The sequence below is a fragment of the Balaenoptera physalus genome, assembly GCF_965194825.1.
Source record: "Balaenoptera physalus genome assembly, chromosome: 1".
In the NCBI taxonomy this organism is placed as follows: domain Eukaryota; kingdom Metazoa; phylum Chordata; class Mammalia; order Artiodactyla; family Balaenopteridae; genus Balaenoptera; species Balaenoptera physalus.
The window spans coordinates 16,406,576-16,425,460 of record NC_138882.1 but is presented as its reverse complement, the minus strand read 5'-3'; the positions used below and the strand labels follow the sequence as shown (position 1 = coordinate 16,425,460).

The 18,885-nt window shown below is 40.1% G+C and overlaps 1 protein-coding gene and 1 long non-coding RNA gene across 9 annotated transcripts in view; one reads left to right on the top strand and one right to left on the bottom strand.

The window, feature by feature from the left end:
- LOC309644699 overlaps positions 1 to 18,885 on the bottom strand; it is an 887,681-nt gene that overhangs the window by 546,108 nt on the left and 322,688 nt on the right. The gene's annotated exons all lie outside the window — the stretch shown is intronic.
- The window catches only part of ESRRG (estrogen related receptor gamma), a 619,726-nt gene that overhangs the window by 452,473 nt on the left and 148,368 nt on the right, over positions 1 to 18,885 (top strand). For 7 of the 8 annotated variants that reach the window (XM_082427059.1, XM_082427060.1, XM_082427057.1 and 4 more), the window contains one exon: positions 18,542 to 18,658. The exons of the other annotated variant lie outside the window; for it this stretch is intronic. In XM_082427059.1, the coding sequence (XP_082283185.1) occupies positions 18,542 to 18,658 (117 nt within the window). The remainder of the gene's footprint in view (positions 1 to 18,541; positions 18,659 to 18,885) is intronic. 8 annotated transcript variants of the gene reach the window in all.

The following is an 18,885-nucleotide window of genomic DNA, read 5'->3' as shown; positions in this document are numbered from 1 at the left end:
AAATGCAGATTCCCATCCTTCATCCCAGAGTACCTCCATCAGAATCCCTGGAGGAGGGCCCAGCAATTTGTGCTTTGCCAAGCCCTCCAGGTGACTCTGATGCTCACCTGAGTTTGAGAACCACAGCTCTATTACCGTGTTGCTGCTGATTTACCGCTGACAACTCTTCTTGGTCATCTACTGGTCCCTTGTTGGACATACCTGAAATCAGTTTAATAACTGTGTGACATGCTTACTGGTTTTTAAAGTGCAAAGGAGATGATGTTTGTTAAACTCTAATCCTTCTAAATGTTTTAACAAAAGGTGATTCTGAACCCCTTTATGAGCACAGAGAGTAATCTTCTACCCTTTCCTTTTACGAGCATGTGGGCGGGCAAGTCTTTTCACCCAGCAGCACTGAAGATCAGTGATTGTCCTGAGTGGAACAGGTGGTACCATCTCCCATTGCTTTTGTGCTATCTATTACATAATCACTTCCTTGATGTATGGCTGATGAATACACAGTTAAAGAGTTAAAGTGCACAGTTGTTCAAGATAGCATAACTCTTACATAATAGAGTGGATCTATCAGCCTAACCTTTTCACGGCCTTTCATAGTTTTAACGGAAGAACACAAGCCAAGTTAGTGTGGCGTATGTATGAATTACCTAAATATTTTAATAGCTGTATCTTCATATTTAATGGCTCACCATAGCCATATTTTATTAGCATTTTCTTACAAAAATCCTTCATCCACTGGATCTTTATTTTCCTTCTTCTCATTTATAAACTGAAGGCGTTAATACCTACCTCAAGGAATGCTTCCAGATAAAGTGAAATACAAAATCACATGTAAAGTGAGTAAATAAAAACAATGATGATCTGTATGCAAAGCTTCCTCCCACTTTGGGGCATTTGAAAGTATCTCTTCAGCCTACTTACTAGATTGCAAAACTTGAGAATGAAAACACACTTCAAATCTTTGGGTTCCTACCACCCATTGTCCAACAGTATTAGAATATGGATGCTACAGAACCTCTCAAATTTAAACTGTTAGTAATTTGGTTTTGTTAATTCAGTTTACACAGCTCGGGGTCTAACTACACAAAGATAAGGGAGTGTTTGGGGATAAATTAACAAATACTGTGTACACTGGTATAAGCAAAATGGTCTCAATGTGAAAATCACTCCCATTTACTCAACAAATATTGACTAAAAACCTACTGTGGGCCTGGTACTGTGCTGGCCTGAGTTTCAGCTTAGCAACACTGTGTGAAAGCTTGGTTCCCAAAGGTTTGTGGATTGCAGTGAATTCCTCCTATAAATGTCTCCTGCTTTGAGGGAATACCAAAGTTTTTTGTTTTGGGAGCGGGGGGGATTGAAACAACGTGGTCCTCAGTATGTTTTCCAAAGATAGGACAACTATGTGAAAACATTTCCTGACAGTTGTTTAAAAAAAAAAAAAAAAGAAATCCTATCGCTTAGCTATTAATAGCCGTGCAATAGTTACTTACCGAGCGATCCCTGGAATAGAACAATTGCACTTCTATCGCTGACTCTTCCTTAGGATGCTGAAATGCTACCAAAAGCCTCACAGGGTGAACCACAGGGTGATTCTTGGCATTGACGTATAGTGCTCAGTTCTACTCCATATTGGAGACAGCAACGTTCAAGGATTTTGAGCAGCAGACATGTCACTGTCCGGATTAGCACTCTGGGCTTGCCCACCTGGCTGTGCTTGTAGCTGGCAGCTGGGTGGCACTCCTGCTGCCCTGCTACCCTGCTAGCTACATCAGCGGGCGTCGCGCCGTGATGCTCACTTAGCCCCAAAAAGGCAGTGAGGCAAATAAAGGGATTAAATTGTGAAAGTGTAATGTAATAATTAGGGCGGTAATTGTAAGGGAGATTGGAACGGCCCCTCCTTCCTCTGGCCAACTAGTGATAGCGATTCAACTCGAAGATGTTGAAAGTGGCCGAATCTGTTGCATCATCACAGATGCTTAGTCTGATGTGAAAGGGACCATAGAATCCATTCTCATGCCTTGAGGCAGCATTGCAGCCAAACTCTCCTTGACCGATGGTAGTCTTTCCCCTCCCTCCCTTAAAGCTCTCCCGCAGAATGAGAAAGGATTATGCAACTGCCCTTAAGAACAAGTCTTCCCACCATCTCATAGCCGCTATGGCCAAGGGGGTAAGTGTGGCTTCCTGGTTCCGGTCTCATTGACTTGACTAAGGGACATATATATTCAAAGCCATAGTCATGGGAATATTTCCTCTTTAGAATTTTTATTTCTTGTGATAATAATTTAAGATTGGTTATCCAATATGTAATACATTTTAATAGTTGGACAAAATACTTCTTAAATTTAGAGCCAAAAGAGCATATATCCAGAGCGCCTTTTGCGAAAAGTAATGAGAATTGTTCTTTTCAAAGCTGAATGTGGTATTCCAGTTGCAAAAGGCAATTAATCATAAATTTCAGTGAAAGTCAACCAGAAAGGCATATTTTATTTATTGACTGTTTCCAAGTTATCATTGGAAAACTATTGAATTAGGTCAACACTTAGGTAAAAGTCAAAGTTTTGGAAGGTTTTAGTTTGCTTTTTTCTTTCTTTTCTTTTTTTTTTTCTGACCAAAAACTTTTTAGAGGATTTTGACTGTTCTATCATCCCACAGGGTTACAATGGCAGCAATGATTTCATTGTCGTTTTCTAGGCTTATTAATTTTTGTGTGTGATATCATTATTCTGATTTTTTTTTCTAAGTCTAGTTTGGCCTTAATTCATAAATGAGTGGGAACTTCTGTGGGTTTTTTTTTTTTTTTTTTGGTACCTTCTCATTAAGAGTTTTCCCTGGATTCTTGTTAAGGAGGTAAGAGAAGGAAACCATCTTTATATCCCCACAAAGTCAATATATGTTTCATTATTTAATTCACAAAACACTAGCCCCCTGAAGTTTTTATGTCTATATAAGAATATGGAAAATAAATTGTATATATTTATTAATATAACCATTTCAACCGTTCATTCTTGTGCTAGAAATATGGCATTCCCCCCTCTTTTAAAAAGAAGATATTATATATTTTAAAAATAGGGGATTATTTTTTTTAAGATATTCTTTCTAGCATGGGTTTTGGATTCATATAAAACCAGGCCCAAGTCTTAGCCACTCACCTGCTGAGAGGCCATAACTTCTCTGTGCCTCCCTTCCCCAGGTGGTAAGGATTAAATGAAGAGACTATCAAAGCCCCTGGCCCATAGTAAGGGCTCAATAATTGATTGACTCTGGTTGATACTGGCAGTATGACTGGACTATTCAAGCACGGGGTGGTTCAAATACTCTAGGACAAATAGATGTCTTTGATGCTAAACTAGAAGGACCTGTGAGCTTCTCAGCTCACAGCTACCCCCCTTTTGCTCTGATAATAAACTTTCTCTCCCTGTAGCCATTTTTCGCAATAGTGCCCTTTTATATTAGAAGGCATTTAGGTGGGCCGATTGGAAATTTGATAGGTTTTATATAGTTTTTTTGGTTTGGTTTGGTTTGGTTTTTTGACTGTGCTGCTCGGCTGGTGGGATCTTAATTCCCTGACCAGGGATTGAACCCAGGCCCTCGGCAGTGAAAGCACCGAGTCCTAACCACGGGCCCACCAGAGAATTCCCCTGGTTTTATGTAGTTTTATGGTGATCAATTAATTTTTTTTTTCTGTGACTGTGGATGGGAAACTAGGTAAATCAGAAAGGGAACCTGAATCTTATCACTTGAGTAAAATATCCCAATTAAGCTTTGAATATGGGATTCAGGAAATAAAAAAGCAGAATGTCTTTGCAGCGTGAAATCTAGGAGGGACCATCATGAGAACCAAGTCCACTGCGGATGCTCGTGGGACCTGAGACAGTGTACACCCACCTATTGTGTATGTAAATATGTAAGCGTTTGTAAATTAAGATAACAAACTGCTAAGTCAAATATGTTCTGTTCTCTTATTTGACAAATACGCCTTCACAGTGGCCTGGGAGGCTAGCTTGGCGTTTTTAATTCTTAGACTCTTAGGAGTTTTGTGTCAGAAAGAGGCAGTAGAAGGAGAGCCAGCTTTTAGCTTGCAGCCCAGCCCATTTCTCTTCCTTCCCCTCTGCCTTCCATCATGTCTGGTACATAGTGTGGACGCCCCTGCCCCCATGTCCAAGGCCCATCCACCTCTTCCTAACAGCTGCACCTTGACCACGCGCAGGCCTCATAATGTGCACTCCGGCACTGCGGTGCAGCCCAGGCCATCTTCCAGAGGAGCAACCCAGGGGAGAGGGCCACGCAGGTCCTGGAACGGGGTTTGTAGGGGCTTATCCTGGGAATTCAGGAGTCCCGGGTACCGGGGATCATGCGCTACAAGCGGGGCTTGTGTCCTTAGCCTGTGGAAGGGCTTGCACCATGATACTTTCTAAAGCCCAGGGCTTTCAGGTGGGGGGCCCTCCTAGTCTGAGTCCAAAGGTGACACTGATAAGAGCCTAAATCTCACCTTAATCATAGGGCATTAAGAGGAGGAAGGCATATGCTCAAGGTGAATGGGCACAGTCTATGGGTCTGCTATTTTCCACCCTGAATTGTTGACTCCTTCCTGAAGTAGACGGCTTAGTCCTAGAGGACCTTTCCTGGATGTAGCATTTTCTTTGCCATCATGTGCTATTTTAGTCTCAGAATAGAATATTTGCAGCACTGGTGGAAATAACTTACAAATTGAGTGTCTGTGCATCATATGAACCTTACCAAGGAAAATGATAAGGTATTATCTGTTCAACTTAAATAGCATTTAGAGAAAATAACTATCCCGGTTTGTACGTAGCATCTTCAAAACGAATATGTTCTAAAATTAAAATTCAAAATAATATGGAATTGTCTAAATTGACTTAACAAATCTCAGTGATTATCAGTTTGGATGCAGTGTTAAATTAAATACTGAGGTGATATTTTCAAAAGAAATATTGTCTAAACCTCATTTGCTTTAACTCCGAGCTTGCTTTTGTTATGTTTAATTGACTTTTCCACTTTTCCTTGCATGTGATGCCAGTTTTGTCTGAGTTTTTGAAATGCATGAATGTTGCCAAGTTATCAATGAGAAATATTATTCTCCTGCTACTTTAGTTGTTAGCTTCAGTGTTTATTTTAATAGTAAAATTTAGTATTGCAGGCTTTCTTTGTGGGTAAAGAATATGTATTATGCGAATTGATATTTTAGGAAACTACAGTTTGATCTCTCTCAGTTTTGACTTAGTGGACCCACTTCTCAGGATAAATGAGTAGTGATTCCTTTTTCATGGTTTGTTCTGACCTTTAGGAATTGGCCTAAATTGTCATCACTTCTGAGGTTGTTGAAGAGCTAATGGTAACAAAATTCTTCTGTAAAGGACCAGAGGGTAAAACAGATAGTAAATATCTCAGGATCTGTAGGTCACATGCCTTCTCTGTCATGTACTCAATTTTGGTTTGTTTTATTTTTTAAGCTGTTTAAGAATATAAAAACCACTCTGAGCTTGAGGTCATACCAAAACAAACCTAAGGCTAGATTTGAAGGCTGGCCCTAGTTTGGGTAGCTGCTAGACTAAAACACCCTCACTTCATCTTCCTTGTAGGCAACAATGACTGCCAGGATTTTCATATCAGAGGACTTTCTGGACAGCTTTGCATGCATATCATTTATTTAAATTGAAATCAAGGTCTCTATCGTGATGATATTTTTTAGCCTATTATCTCAGTTTTCAGAATATTTTTTTTCCAGGAATTAGAATTTTCTAGCCTCTTTTCACTGTTCACTATGACATACACATGTGTGTATCAGCCAGCTAATTAGAAAACAGAATCAATGTAAATGAAAATAAAGTAGCATTTAGAGTCACTGACAAAAAGTTGGATCTTGGTTGTATAAAATAAGAGTGATTAATTTTCAGAGATTAAATTGCATGGTTGGTCTTTGATCAGGGAAAAGAAAAGAGAAGAAAATTTAATGTTCCCCACTATTTTTTTGTCCTTCAGATGTTAGGAACTCACATTTGCAACACCAGCATCTGGTATCATTTACATGTTTATTAAACACATTGCATTATGTTACTCTATTTTGAAAGTCATTTAAAATCAACATATTTTAACCTCCTGAGAGGGTATGTTGTCCAGTTGGGTGACAGTAGATAGGAACCTATCCCATGTAAGGGGTATATGCCAGTGGCATTCAAGGAGGAAAAGAATTTGCAATGAAACTTTTTTATGCCATGGTAAAAAGTCCAACTGTAGTTCACTGTCAAATTAGTGAGATTGGATAATTAGTCAAGTTAGGCAGACACAATTCACTTTCCTAAGCATTATATTTGCAAAACGAGTGACCCTCTCTTCTACTGTCTATGTTATTTCACAGTGGTTGGGAAGAAATTACAGTATGCATTTTATGATCCTCTGGTAAATGATATTGCATTTATTTTTATTTATTAAAAAAAATGTAGTAATATCGCTAATTCTTAAAAGTGCAATAGTTACAATTAATAAAAGGACAAGCTTGTTAGTAATTTTTTAAAACTTAGTTCTATTTTCACACTTTAACTAAATTTCTAATATACCTGTAATATTAGTATATTCTCCATTGACTCTACTCTGATACGGCTTACGTTATAGAATCAAAAAAAATACGAATGTTATTCTGGATTATCTTTACATATGCATACTTAAGAGGCTATGCTCTCTCTCTTTTTTAAATTTCTGTGAACTTTTTTTTCTTAAATAAAACCCTCTGTACTCAGAAAATAAAATCCATTTCCCATGGTTCACCTGAGCCAGTGTCCTCAGAAGTAGCAGCCAGGAAGGAAAGGGGCTCCCAGGTGCTGATTGTAGGTGGAGCTGGCGTGAGAACTGGTGCCCTCTGTGGTTCCAGTGTCCTGGTCCACCTGTGCCATCCATACTTACCTGTTCCTGATAAAGTCACTTTCTTACGGGAAAGGAAGCACGTGCATTGCCGTTTCCTCCAGGGAATTTGTTGACGAGTAATTCTCTTTTCCTAGCCTGTCCCAGCCTACCACTGGTCAAATCCACAACCTCTCCCGGCACTCCACACCAGTTCTTCCAGCAAATCACTGGTGAGAAGGAAGTTTGTGTTGTTCACATGCTCAGGTTGGAAGGACTTCACGGATCAGTTCCAATTAATTCTTTAAAAAAACCATTTACTTTCTCGTCTGTTAGCTAGGTGGATTTTTGCATCTGTGATGGGACTTCTTAGGTAGTAAGGTGTGGCTGATACTTTGCCTACAGACAACTGGACTTGCACCCAGGTCACCCTAGTATTATCTGATGACTGTTTTGATGAAGAGGCTGGAGGCTGTCCTTTGATAACAAGATGAACTCCCAAGAAAAGGTATCAGTACCTCTCTTAACATTCTAATAGCTTTCATTCTTTCCTCTTGGTTCTCCCTCACTCAGAACCAAGCCCTGACAAATAATGCTGTTTCGTTCAGAGAATAACCAATAAATTACCTTGTTAGAATGGCTTCCGTCTACAGAGCGTCATATTAAATGCTTGAGCGCAAATAGTAGGAAAGATACATTGTACTTCATATGTTTCCTGGAAGAGGAGTCCTGACCCTGCCTCCCCTGGATCATCAAACAACAGGAAGAAGCCCCCACTCTCCCCTGCTAAGTTTCCCGCTGTACTTTTCCTCCCTGAGGAGACGCCAGGTCCTTTGCTGACCACCCTGTCAGAGCAGACAGTTTAGGTGCCCAGGTTTTCTTTCCGAGAGGAGAATCTTCAGGCACACACGCTACACGGTCCGAGCTTTACTGGTTCTCCTCTGAGCTTCTCTGTTTTACTCTAAATCCAGCTGGCAGCCTTGTTGGCGTCCCCTGACTCTTGGGGTGACTAGTCATTACTCCTTTTTGAACGTTGGCTTATGCTTCTCCTAATGGTGCCTATTGATTTAACAGACCTACTACGCTCCTAGCCTTTTGGCTTCCTAGTGCCGGCCAGGAGGAATTCTCTGCCCAGCATTTCCTCATTTCTGGGCTGAGGACCAGCACTGGGCCCTTCGCAAGTCCCTCTTGGCTCTTCTTCTGCATCCCTCTCCTGAGTATCATTACCCTGTTGTGATGATGGTTGATAATCAAGGCTCACTTTGTATGAGGCACTCTGCTCAGTACCTTCAATACACGATCTCACTTGCTTCACACAGCAACCCCATGAGGTATCAACTGCTAGGTCCCATGACCACTTCATTTACAAAGAAAGTAACTCCAGGTTTAAAAGTTTGCCCCAACTCAGACAGAAAATGATAGAACTGGGACTTGAACCCATTTGACTCTAGCATCTTGTAATCACAGTTATATCACATTCTACAGTTTAAATATAGATCAATTACCATCACTTGTGTCAAGCAGGATTTCCTCAAATCCATACCAGCTTTGGAGGACATAGGTATACTTGTTGAATATGTGAACTTGAGCCGGAAGGAAGAATCTAATACCAATGTCTCTTAGGAGTTCTGGGCACACTGGTAGCATTCAGGAACAAAGCACTTAGGGGCAATATTAGGAAAGGGTATGCTTGTTTTGACTTGTTTAAGGTAGAAGGAAAATCTCAAGATTGGCATGAAGTCAAATTCCTCTTTGAGTCATTTGTTTTTGTCACATAGGGTAGGCTCCTAATGCCTCCACACTTGTCATACAGACTTACTGTACCATTCGGTAATTGCCACTGCAAAAGGCGCACATTGAAACTCTTTCTATCCAAATGGAGTGGATGCATTAGACTTAATTAGCATTTCTTCCTTTCACCAGGAGTATTATGTTAACAGAGCTTTTTTTTTTTTAATTGTATGTTAAAAGGGACACAGGCAGACTCATATCAAGGCTGTTTAAAATTTCTAAGTAGAGAAAGAACACATAAGAATTGGAGTTGGATCCTGAGCACAGCCAATTTGGGGAGTTACGGTTAGCTCAGATATAACACCTTTCAGGTGGCAGGGGTCGTTTTTGAGCTCTTTTATGAAGACCGTGACACGATCCCTATACCATAGGAGCTTAAAGACAGAGATGGAGTGGCTGCACACATCACATAGGGGATGTTGTCTACACTGCAAAAGAGCAGTAGCCCTTTCCAAGAAGAAGTCATTGTCAAAGCTAAAAGCGTTAAATTTCCGCATACCTTGATGAGAGAGATTTGTATTCTCCATCATTTTCATCAGTAAGCATTTTTGATTGTATACTGTTATTCCCTTTTAAATGCATTTCAAAGCACACCCTGCCGATTCTGGATTCTGAGTTTTTTTCCGATCATTAACAATAGCTCTGTTTGGGGAATCTATAAAATGCATGTGTACAACCTGACACCTGTTGCTTTGGTGACACGGTTTGTTTGGTTTCTGTGGACTTAAACTGGTCACAAACCATAGTGGTACAGAGACAAGTTGAGAGATTTCTTTTTGAGGTGTTGAGGAATTCCCTTCTCCAAGAGCAACCCTATCCTCTCCCGCAGCTGGTCTTGCACCACAAATCTGACAACAGCAAATGACAATGCCAAGATCCACCCTATCCTACCACATTCCCAGGCATCAAAATTTCCTTTACAACCAGCAACAGTAGCAACAACAACAGCTACACAAAGCACCCTCTCAGGAGATAAGGATTTCATTTTTCATTTCTGTTCTAAACAACACTCAATTACAACACTCAATTAATTTCTTTTGGAGACTAGAGTCAGGCGACATTGCATCTTAGTTAAGAGGAGAGACTTGGATCCAGAGTGCCTGGGTTTCAATCCTAGCTCTGGCGCTTGTAAGCTGTGTAATTCTGGGCATGTTACCTCTTCTCTCTGTGCCTTAATTCTCTCATCTGCAAAATGGGGGTTCATAGATGTAGAGCACATAGAAGAGTGCTCCGCACTCTTAGTGTTTATTAGAGGTGTTGGTATGTAAGTTTTAACAGGTGCATTGAAAGAGCGTTGGGCTGATTGTCAGGAATTTGAGTTTTAGTCTCTTTTCTGCAATTAACTAGCACTTATCCTTGTAAAGAGGGTTGAGTGATCATAGATAAGTCAGTACCCATCCACCTCTTTCAGGTCTACGTAAAACCAGGAGCCTGAACTTACTGGAATTTGGGATTTGTTCTAAGTCTAATAGCCTAAAAATCTGTGTTGCTTTATGACAAATGATATATTATTGGTGGGCTGCTATCAGTTATACTCTGTCTAATTGACTGTACCTAGTTTATTTTTATGCGTACTTTGGAGCTAAACAAAATGAAGGAATGAGAAATAGGATCAGTAAAAATCAAGTGGACGGGTAATGAAACGTTCTGCTGGGGACTCCAGGGGAGTAAGTCCCCGTCCTCAAGGAATGGACAGTTGTACAGTTGGGACAAGAGGTGGGCAATTCACTAGACACATGTAATAAAGTGCCTTAAAGGCTAGGAGAAAGGTTCGCTTGAAGGTAAGTGTGAGATGAACTAGTTATACCCATACGGACCCCTGGACCCCAGTCTTGTGGGCCCTGGGAGAGCTTCATTGAAGAAATGATAAAAGAAGCACATCTAGGACCAGCAGGAAAGAAAATACTGCTTTCTAGAAACTGGAAGTAATTCAGCGTGGGTGTCAGACAAGGGGGTGGACTTGGGATAGGGGTAGGGATTGACCTGGAACTGCGGCAAGAGATAAGGCTGGGGTGAGATTTTGAACAGCTTTGCAAATGCTTTGCCCTCAATTATAATCAGATTACACCCAGTGATGGGCAGTTTAACAAGCTCCAGGGAAGTGACAGGAAATGTTCATGAGGAGAAGGGGTTGATGTCTTGGAAATTCACTTCGTAGACAATTTGGTGCTTTAAAAAATCACTTGAGTTATTATACTTCTTCCTCTCCTCCTGGTATCTGTAAAATATAGCTGTGTACATGAGAGTTGTTGGCAAGACAAAATCCTCTCTCCAGTTCTCTGGGTGAATGGCGTATTCATTCTCACACTCTTGCATAAATCTGCAGAAGGCTGTTTTTATACTATTCCCAAACTCCAGGCTTAGGTCTTTGAGTCAGAGTATTTCATAATGTTTCATCATTGATGAAAATCTTACAGTGTTTCTTCCCTTTCTTCTCAGAAGGGAGCACAAAACTATATGATTTTAATACCTATATTCCATGTAATGCTTACAATGTTATAAAGCAGGAGTGATGATTCCTCTTTTGTACGTAAGCAAACTGAGAGTATGAAGGTGAAGTGACCGGTTTGAGTTCTGACAGCTAAGAAAGGGCAGAGCTGGAATTTGAACTGAGATCCACCGTTTCCTTTCTCCTTGTTCCCTCACTTATTCATCCTCAGACGTTTTCCTGACCCATATGCAAGGCAGTATGCTAAGGATGGATATACATGGGCACACAAGAACTTTTTCCCATCTTCTCTTTGAGATGAACATGCACCGTGCTCAGTGTTAACAGTTGTGCAATTAAAGCAATAAAGGAGTGGCCATGTTTACAAGTTTGGGGGAAACTGAGGCAGGGTATGTCTTGTTTAAATTGGAAAAAAATTAAGGCTAAATAATTCCTCCCCATTGTACAGCATTGTTTTCCTGCTAAATCATTGTTCACTGAATACAATGGGGAAATGTAATCTTGTGATTAGATACATGTATTTGCATGGAGGCAGTCAATGCTGGTACCCACTGTAGGCTCAATGGCCCTCCCAACACAGATGGCTGGAGGATGAAACCAGAGTCTGTGGTTTAGTCTCCAGTCACTAGGATTTATAAACCTGCCTGCTTGGAGAATTCCCTGGCGGTCCAGTGGTTAGGACTCTGAGCCTTCACTGCGGAGGCCAGGGTTCAATCCCTAGTCAGGGAACTAAGATCCCACAAGCTGTGCGGCACGGCCAAAAAATAAAAAAATATAAAAAATAAATAAACCTGCCTGCTTGTGGGTTTTTTCCTGATCTTTTTCCCTTAAAGGCAAAGCATCATCCACTCCCATTTGGGATCAAGGCCTGATCTTCACTGTGAAAAGGCAGTCATTTGTGCCCACATACTTTTAGGGCTCTTGTAAATTACATTTGTGATGATCAGAATTTAATCCAATAGAACCTTAAAGAACCAAATATCAAATGACCTTTTCTAGACCCGCCTGTCTCCCACCTCATTTTGTAGAGGGTTAGAGGGGCAGCCAAAAGGCAAAGAATATGAGGCTCTGGCGTAACCCTGTGTATGAAATTGCTTTGCTAAGAGCCAGATGTGACTGTTAACCGGATGTGGCCCTCTTCCCCCACCTCCTCTATCTGCCACGTCTTATAGCTCGCAAGTGGATGGGGTCCCCTTGGTTGCCTGGGGCTGCCATTCCTTGTCATAGTCTGGGGCATCTTCATTGAGAACTTGAGGCAGATTCTTGAAATATCTTCAGTGATGGCAGTTCTTTGACCTTTGAGGGGAGATTTAACATTTCGTAATAGACAACCATCGTTCGGCATCGTGTCTTGTATTTGGCCAGTCAAATATTTTGGGTGAATGTGAGCAAAGTGTCATTTGATTCCTTCCCCTCTCTGCTTTATAGCTTTGAAATAACTCTAGTGGCAGTTTAAAGGAAGTTTCAAAAAGTATTCAGAGCAGTCTTCTGGGAAGAGATATAGCGTCCCTAAGTAACTTATTTTGAAGTCTAACTTTGGGTGCGTTCTTTGAAAATAAAATAGCATCCTTTACTTAAATATGCATTGATAGAATTATGACTTTTTTTTGGCCGCAGGTATGTAATGAGTTATTATCTCACATTATATAATCCTGGCTATAGATACTGTTATTTTCTATTTCAGGTAGAATGAGGAGAAAGGAGCTAGAAACAAAGGAGCTTTAAACACAAAAAAGAAAATAAAAGGAAAGAAAGGGAAGTTGTATCACTGTATGGAAAAACCTTTACTACCATACAGTAAAGAGAGGGTTTTCCTTCTTTCTTTTTCCTGCTTTTGGCCACTTAAAACAAAAATACTACAGATTATTGCCTTCATGTTTTTAATGCTCTGTAATTGTGTATTGAGGCGAATCCCATTATTTTTAAATCACTTAATGTTGGAAAACAATTGGATAAACCCCACTTGGAGTGCCCTGTGGGTCATCTCAAGCCATTTGGTTCTGTTAATAAAATTAAAACAATTGGGGGAAATATACAGATGCTTTCAAATTGGCTTTACAATTATGATGTCTGTATGTATGAAGAAGAGGACAGCTCTTGGGAACTACATAAAGCCCAGTGCTTCATTACTATGTGCAAGAGATGTGAGTCAGAAGTAAAGATTTGACATATATTTTTATTTTGAGATGCCGTGCTAATTTACATCATTCAGCCCTTTCACTGCTAAACTGTAAAAGTCCATTAAGTGACTGAAAGGAATATACAAATTATCCACTGGCGCTCCAGGCTGAAGTTTTACATACACGCTGTTAGTCTATCCACCATCTAGCTGCAAGATTCTATTAAGCAGTAAGTGAGAGGATTATATTGCCCGCAAACTGATTGTACAGAAGACTCTGCAGTCAGTCATCAGAGCCCAGGACCTTCTGAAAAGACGCCAAAAGATATTATAACTTGCTCTATTATGATTGTCAGCCTGGTTAAAAAACCCAGAGCTTCCACGTGGATCTGGTTCCCTCTGAAGCTGAGCTTATTTCCCCAGCTATTGACAAAACTGGGAAAATTCCAGTCGTGTCATCCACGGCTGCCCAATTCAGTCCCTGGTGCCTTATAACAAACGTGGCCCAGAAAATAGCGAGCTATAATCCAAGAAAACTCCGTGTCTGAAATGAGAATTCTAGGCTGTGAACAATAACTTCTGCATTCCCCTGAATGACTGTCCAGTGTTAACATTCCAGAAGCCGGCAGTTGCTACTGGAAATATTTTTGCCTTGTTTCCTCTTGGTGAATCGAAGGAAAACAAGTGCCCCATCGAGATCATAGGGTCTATTGGGAGTAGTGTCTTAGAGCCATTATCAAAATAGATGTAGCAGTGTTGCCTAGGTGCTTGGGGCAGCATATTTTTAGGATAAAATGCTCTCGTCATTGAATAGAAAAAGCACCAGGGAAGGTTTTTCAAGGGCAGAATCTCTGTAGACTCTGACATGAATCAAAGACTGTTGGGTGGGTGATCACAGCCAACAACAATGAACTAAGGAACTCAGTGGGAGGGCTTGGAAATTAGAGAGGTTTTCCTCCAGCCAAGAAGTTCTTTAGAATGATGTTGATTTGTTTTTCAAGGTATAAACCCGTGTTACTTAGTGAAATCAAGGTTATCTTCCATATATGTCAAGACAAATTTATTGAAACAGAACATTTGGCAGAAGGATGTCAGATTCATCGTAAACCATGTCTATATGCTTGGCTGAAAATCGATCATTTATGAAAATACTCGGGACCAGTGTATTTTCTTTCCGTTCACAGTGAAATTTTTATCAGACTGTGGTGTTTTTCTCTATAGCTTGGGGAAGATTCCTTTACCCCAATGTAGTCATTTATTCATTTTTCACAGCACAGTTCAATCATTTGCTCCTGTGTGAAGAATTCACTGACTTTCCAAAGCACAATCTCAGCAGCTGTGGGGATGCATCCGTGTACACGGGTGTCTGGTGCTGCCTTGAATCCAGAGCCGTTGCAGCGCACACTCAGTTGTATTGTGATTTGTTGACATGTCTTGTCTCCTCTGTAAAACTGTAGATTCCTTAAGAGGCAGGGACTTCCTCTTTCTTTCCCAGCCCTGCACATGTACAAAATGGTAGGCTTATTGATAAGCGTTGAGGATTCGGCTATAAATGAGACAGAACTGTGCCCTCAAGAACTCATCCTCAGTCACTATTAAAAATTCTTCTGCCTTTACATTTCTCTTTGTCATTGAAGAATTATAGAATGTAGTGGTTAGAAAGGAAACTGGAATCCTTCTTTATATGTGATCTAAAACTCTCATATGGCAATTTGACAATTTCCCTTCTGTTTCTGAAGAAATATAAAAATCTTTAGACAGTCATTCAGAGAAGGGGCATCTATAGATTCAGCTGCTATAATTGAATCACTCCTGAGTATTTTCTGCAACGTGGCTCCAATTCTTAGGGCACCCATTTTGTAAATAATAGTAAGTGTTATGATAAGATAAACATTAAATAGCTCTTTTAGTGCCACCCATCTGTATTTTCATATTTTATATTACTTTTATTCTTATTTATATCAAGATGTACTTTTATTTCCTTTAAAACTTCTTACAGTTTTGTTTTGTTTTTTTTCTCTTTTCACACTTAACTCCCCAGAAACCTTTGTATTTTTCTATTTTCTCCTTGATAAGCTCTCCTGGTTTTGCCATGGATTTCCATTTTTGTCAAAGGTATTTTTGTAAGGTTTTGAAAAATCAACTAGATTTTCTTCTACTTTTTTTTCTTTTTAATTTGATTTGTGGAATGGTTTTCCTAGTGTTCTTCATTTTGCTTCCTAATGGGCATCTAGCTCACCTGACCTTGTGGACAGTACTATGTGACAGCATCATAATTGATGTTCAGAAAAATGACCTTGAGATACCAAAAAATATCACGTAATCTAAAATGTATTATTTTACTTATATACTACTTTTGGGTGGAGGATTTCTATTCTGCATAAGCAATAATCCTTGCCTCCAGGATCTTACCATCTCATGGATAATATGCACGTGAAAAGGTATAAAAGAATCTGGCACGTCTGTATATGATGAGAGTACCCGAAAAGATATGAGAACCAAGAAATCATTTTCTGCTAGGGTGGTTTGAGAAGTTTTCATGAAAGATTTGAATGGAATTTGAGTTGAACGTTGAGCCTTGGAAGTAATTTTAAGAAGAAAAGAGGGGCAAAGATAGATCATCCTCAGAGGGACGTCTGAAGGACACAGCAAAAACTGAATAAATCAAATTGGTGCATCAGGAAGTTCATATAAGGTAATCATTGTAATGTTGCTGGAAAAGTGGATGAGAGTCACATGGGGCAGGGATTTTGTGGGCTAGGTGAATATTTTATGTTTATTCTAGAGGCCATAGGAATCTATTGATTTTTTTAAAAGTTGATTTAACGACATGATCAAAGCCGTCATAGGAAGAGGAATATGATCGTGGTATGCAGTGTGGATTAGAGGGGGACGGGACGGAGGCAAAATGCCCAGTTAGGCGATAACTACCATAGTTCAGGTGTGAGCTCACACAGGCCTCATTTAGGGGCCTGTCAGAAGGGCCTTGTTGCGAAGGATGAGGATATAATGTTCAAAGAAGAAGAGGAACTGGTTTGAAAAGGAAGGTGATTATTTTGTGTGTGTGTGATGCTGGGTCATCCCAGTAGAAGTTTCCAGCACTGGGTTAAAAGGGATGGGGCAGGGGAACTTGTGCTCATGCCTTGATACTAGAAAGTGAACAAATGATGACTTCGTATTGACTTTTGAGGAACAAAAAAAGGGAAGTAATGCTGTTGGGAAAACATTTTTTTTTTTCTCTTTCTAACTAGTTATTGTTCCACTCTTCCTGAGAAAGCAGAGGCTTGGGTTTCTTTTGACATAAGTATAAGGAGAGCCATGTAGAGTGGAAGGATCTGGTAGTAGAATACTAATTAACCCCTAGAAAATGACCAGCAACACTCTCTTGATGCAAAATAAATTTTCAGTGAAAATCGCAGTGAAAAATCATTCATCTAAAGTTCAGATTCTAAATCCTTTTATTCTCAGCCGTGACCCAGCCAGTTTGGTTCCTTTGACTTATCCTTGGTTTTCTGTGAGTGTAATAATACAGTAACACAATAATATCTCTGAGGAAGGTGATGGCGTGTGCTTCTGTTGATGCAATTAATATTACTCTTAATATTTCACCTATTATGTTAAAAAGTAGTTGCTTTTATTATTATAAATGCCCTGAATTAGAATGCTAATTTAGTCAATTTTGATAGGATTATCTTAAGTTATAATGCACAGGCTTTTTTTTTTTTTGAAGCCATGCATACTTAACCAGTTCTCCATAGTTATGAGTGGTTAGGTATTACTTCCTGTTGAATTAGCAGTTGCTGAGTAGTTGAGTCTTTGTACAATCCTGCAATCCACTAATGTGATATTTAATGAGGAGACATCAGTCTGGAGAAAGGTAGTCAATATAAATCAGTGTTTACAAAGTGTGATTAACTCTGAAATATTTCATCAATGCTGTGGTCCCAGGCAGACTCTATGCTAATTACTAGAATCTGTGCATGTTTCAGGGGACTTGGATGGACCCTGGGTATTGCAAACACGGAGCAGCAAAATTGCAATTATGCTCGGACCGTCTCTGATGACAATTTATGCATTTGGTGTGATGACCTCCCCCTTCCCAAGAGGGCAATAAACAGAATGCATTTTCATTAAGATACTAATGCACTTAATCACAAGGGGAAAGGGTTAGGAAGTAACGAAAGACCTTCAAGCACTATGTGGCAGAGCTGATAGGGGAGAGAGGCTTTATTTTAAAGGCAGCTTCTCTACAAAGCTGTAGGCAGCCCCAGAGCACTTCCCACACATAGTCTTTGGCACTAATTGAAAAATTGCAAGTTAAAGTTTGGATCTTCTGGCGACATCCTTATCACTTCAAATGTGTTGTTACTAACGTAAATGATGTAGACTGTAATATTAAAAATATAATTTCATAGCAGTTTATTTTTATTTATAGCACTTCCATGCAGCTTGAGTGTTTGGAATTCATTATGCAAGTAATTGAATAAACATGATGATGATGATGGTGATGATGGTGGTCATGATGGTTGTAATGAAGATGGTGATGACGATGGTTGTAATGAAGATAGTGATGATGGTGGTGATGATGGTGGTGATGGTGATGATGATGGTAATGATGGTGGTGATGGTGATGATGGTGGTGATGATGGTGGTGATGGTGATGATGATGGTAATGATGGTGGTGATGGTGATGATGGTGGTGATGGTGATGATGGTGGTGATGATGGTGATCATCATCATCGGTAAACATTTTCCAAGAGTAAAATTGTATTGTAAGGCTCTGGTAAGTGATGAAGCGAGAACCATGTAACTTCAGTCCCTGCCCTCAAGGAGCTTACTGCGCAGTCCCAAATTAGCCTGCTGACCATTTTTCACATTGAGATTTGTACTGTTCAGTGTCAGAGAGACAAAAAGTCTGATGCATCAGGGCATTAGTAACCAAAAGAAGTCCAGGATGGATGGTACTGTAATACGGTTTTGATGTTGGTGTTTTTATGGAAATAATCCGCTGGGAAATTTCTTTCGGATCCTCAAATTCTGGACGACCGCTACTTTGTATGAGTGGATGAAGCATAATTTTAAAGGCTGATTTTAAGCTTAATCTTTTGAAGAGCTTCACCATATATCTTCTCACTGTTTGATGCATCTTCAGCGGTTATAGCGAGCATCTGGCTTCATGACATTTGTGACATCCTCATGACTCCCGTTCACTTTTTTTTGAGGGAGGATGGCAGGAGTAGCAGAGTTGGTGTTGCCTCGGGGATGCTAGGATTGCCTGGGTCTTGCAAATCTAACAGCTTCTTTTCTTAAACTCTGTGTTTTAGGTAATATAGAATATAGCTGCCCTGCCACGAATGAATGTGAAATCACAAAGCGCAGACGTAAATCCTGCCAGGCTTGCCGCTTCATGAAGTGTTTAAAAGTGGGCATGCTCAAAGAAGGTAAGGCTGTGTGCTAGCGCTCCTGTACTTTAGGCTGGGGGTGCGGGATGTACAGGGAATTACAAAAATATTAGAGAAACCAGGCAACTCTGGGGTCACAGTAAGTATCCTGAATCTGATAGCAGAATACTCCTCCTTTATACCCGGACTTGCTGATCTCTTGTGGCTAACTGCTTGACATCAACAGGAAGGGACAAGGTAGGACACATCTGATGTGTAGCTAAACC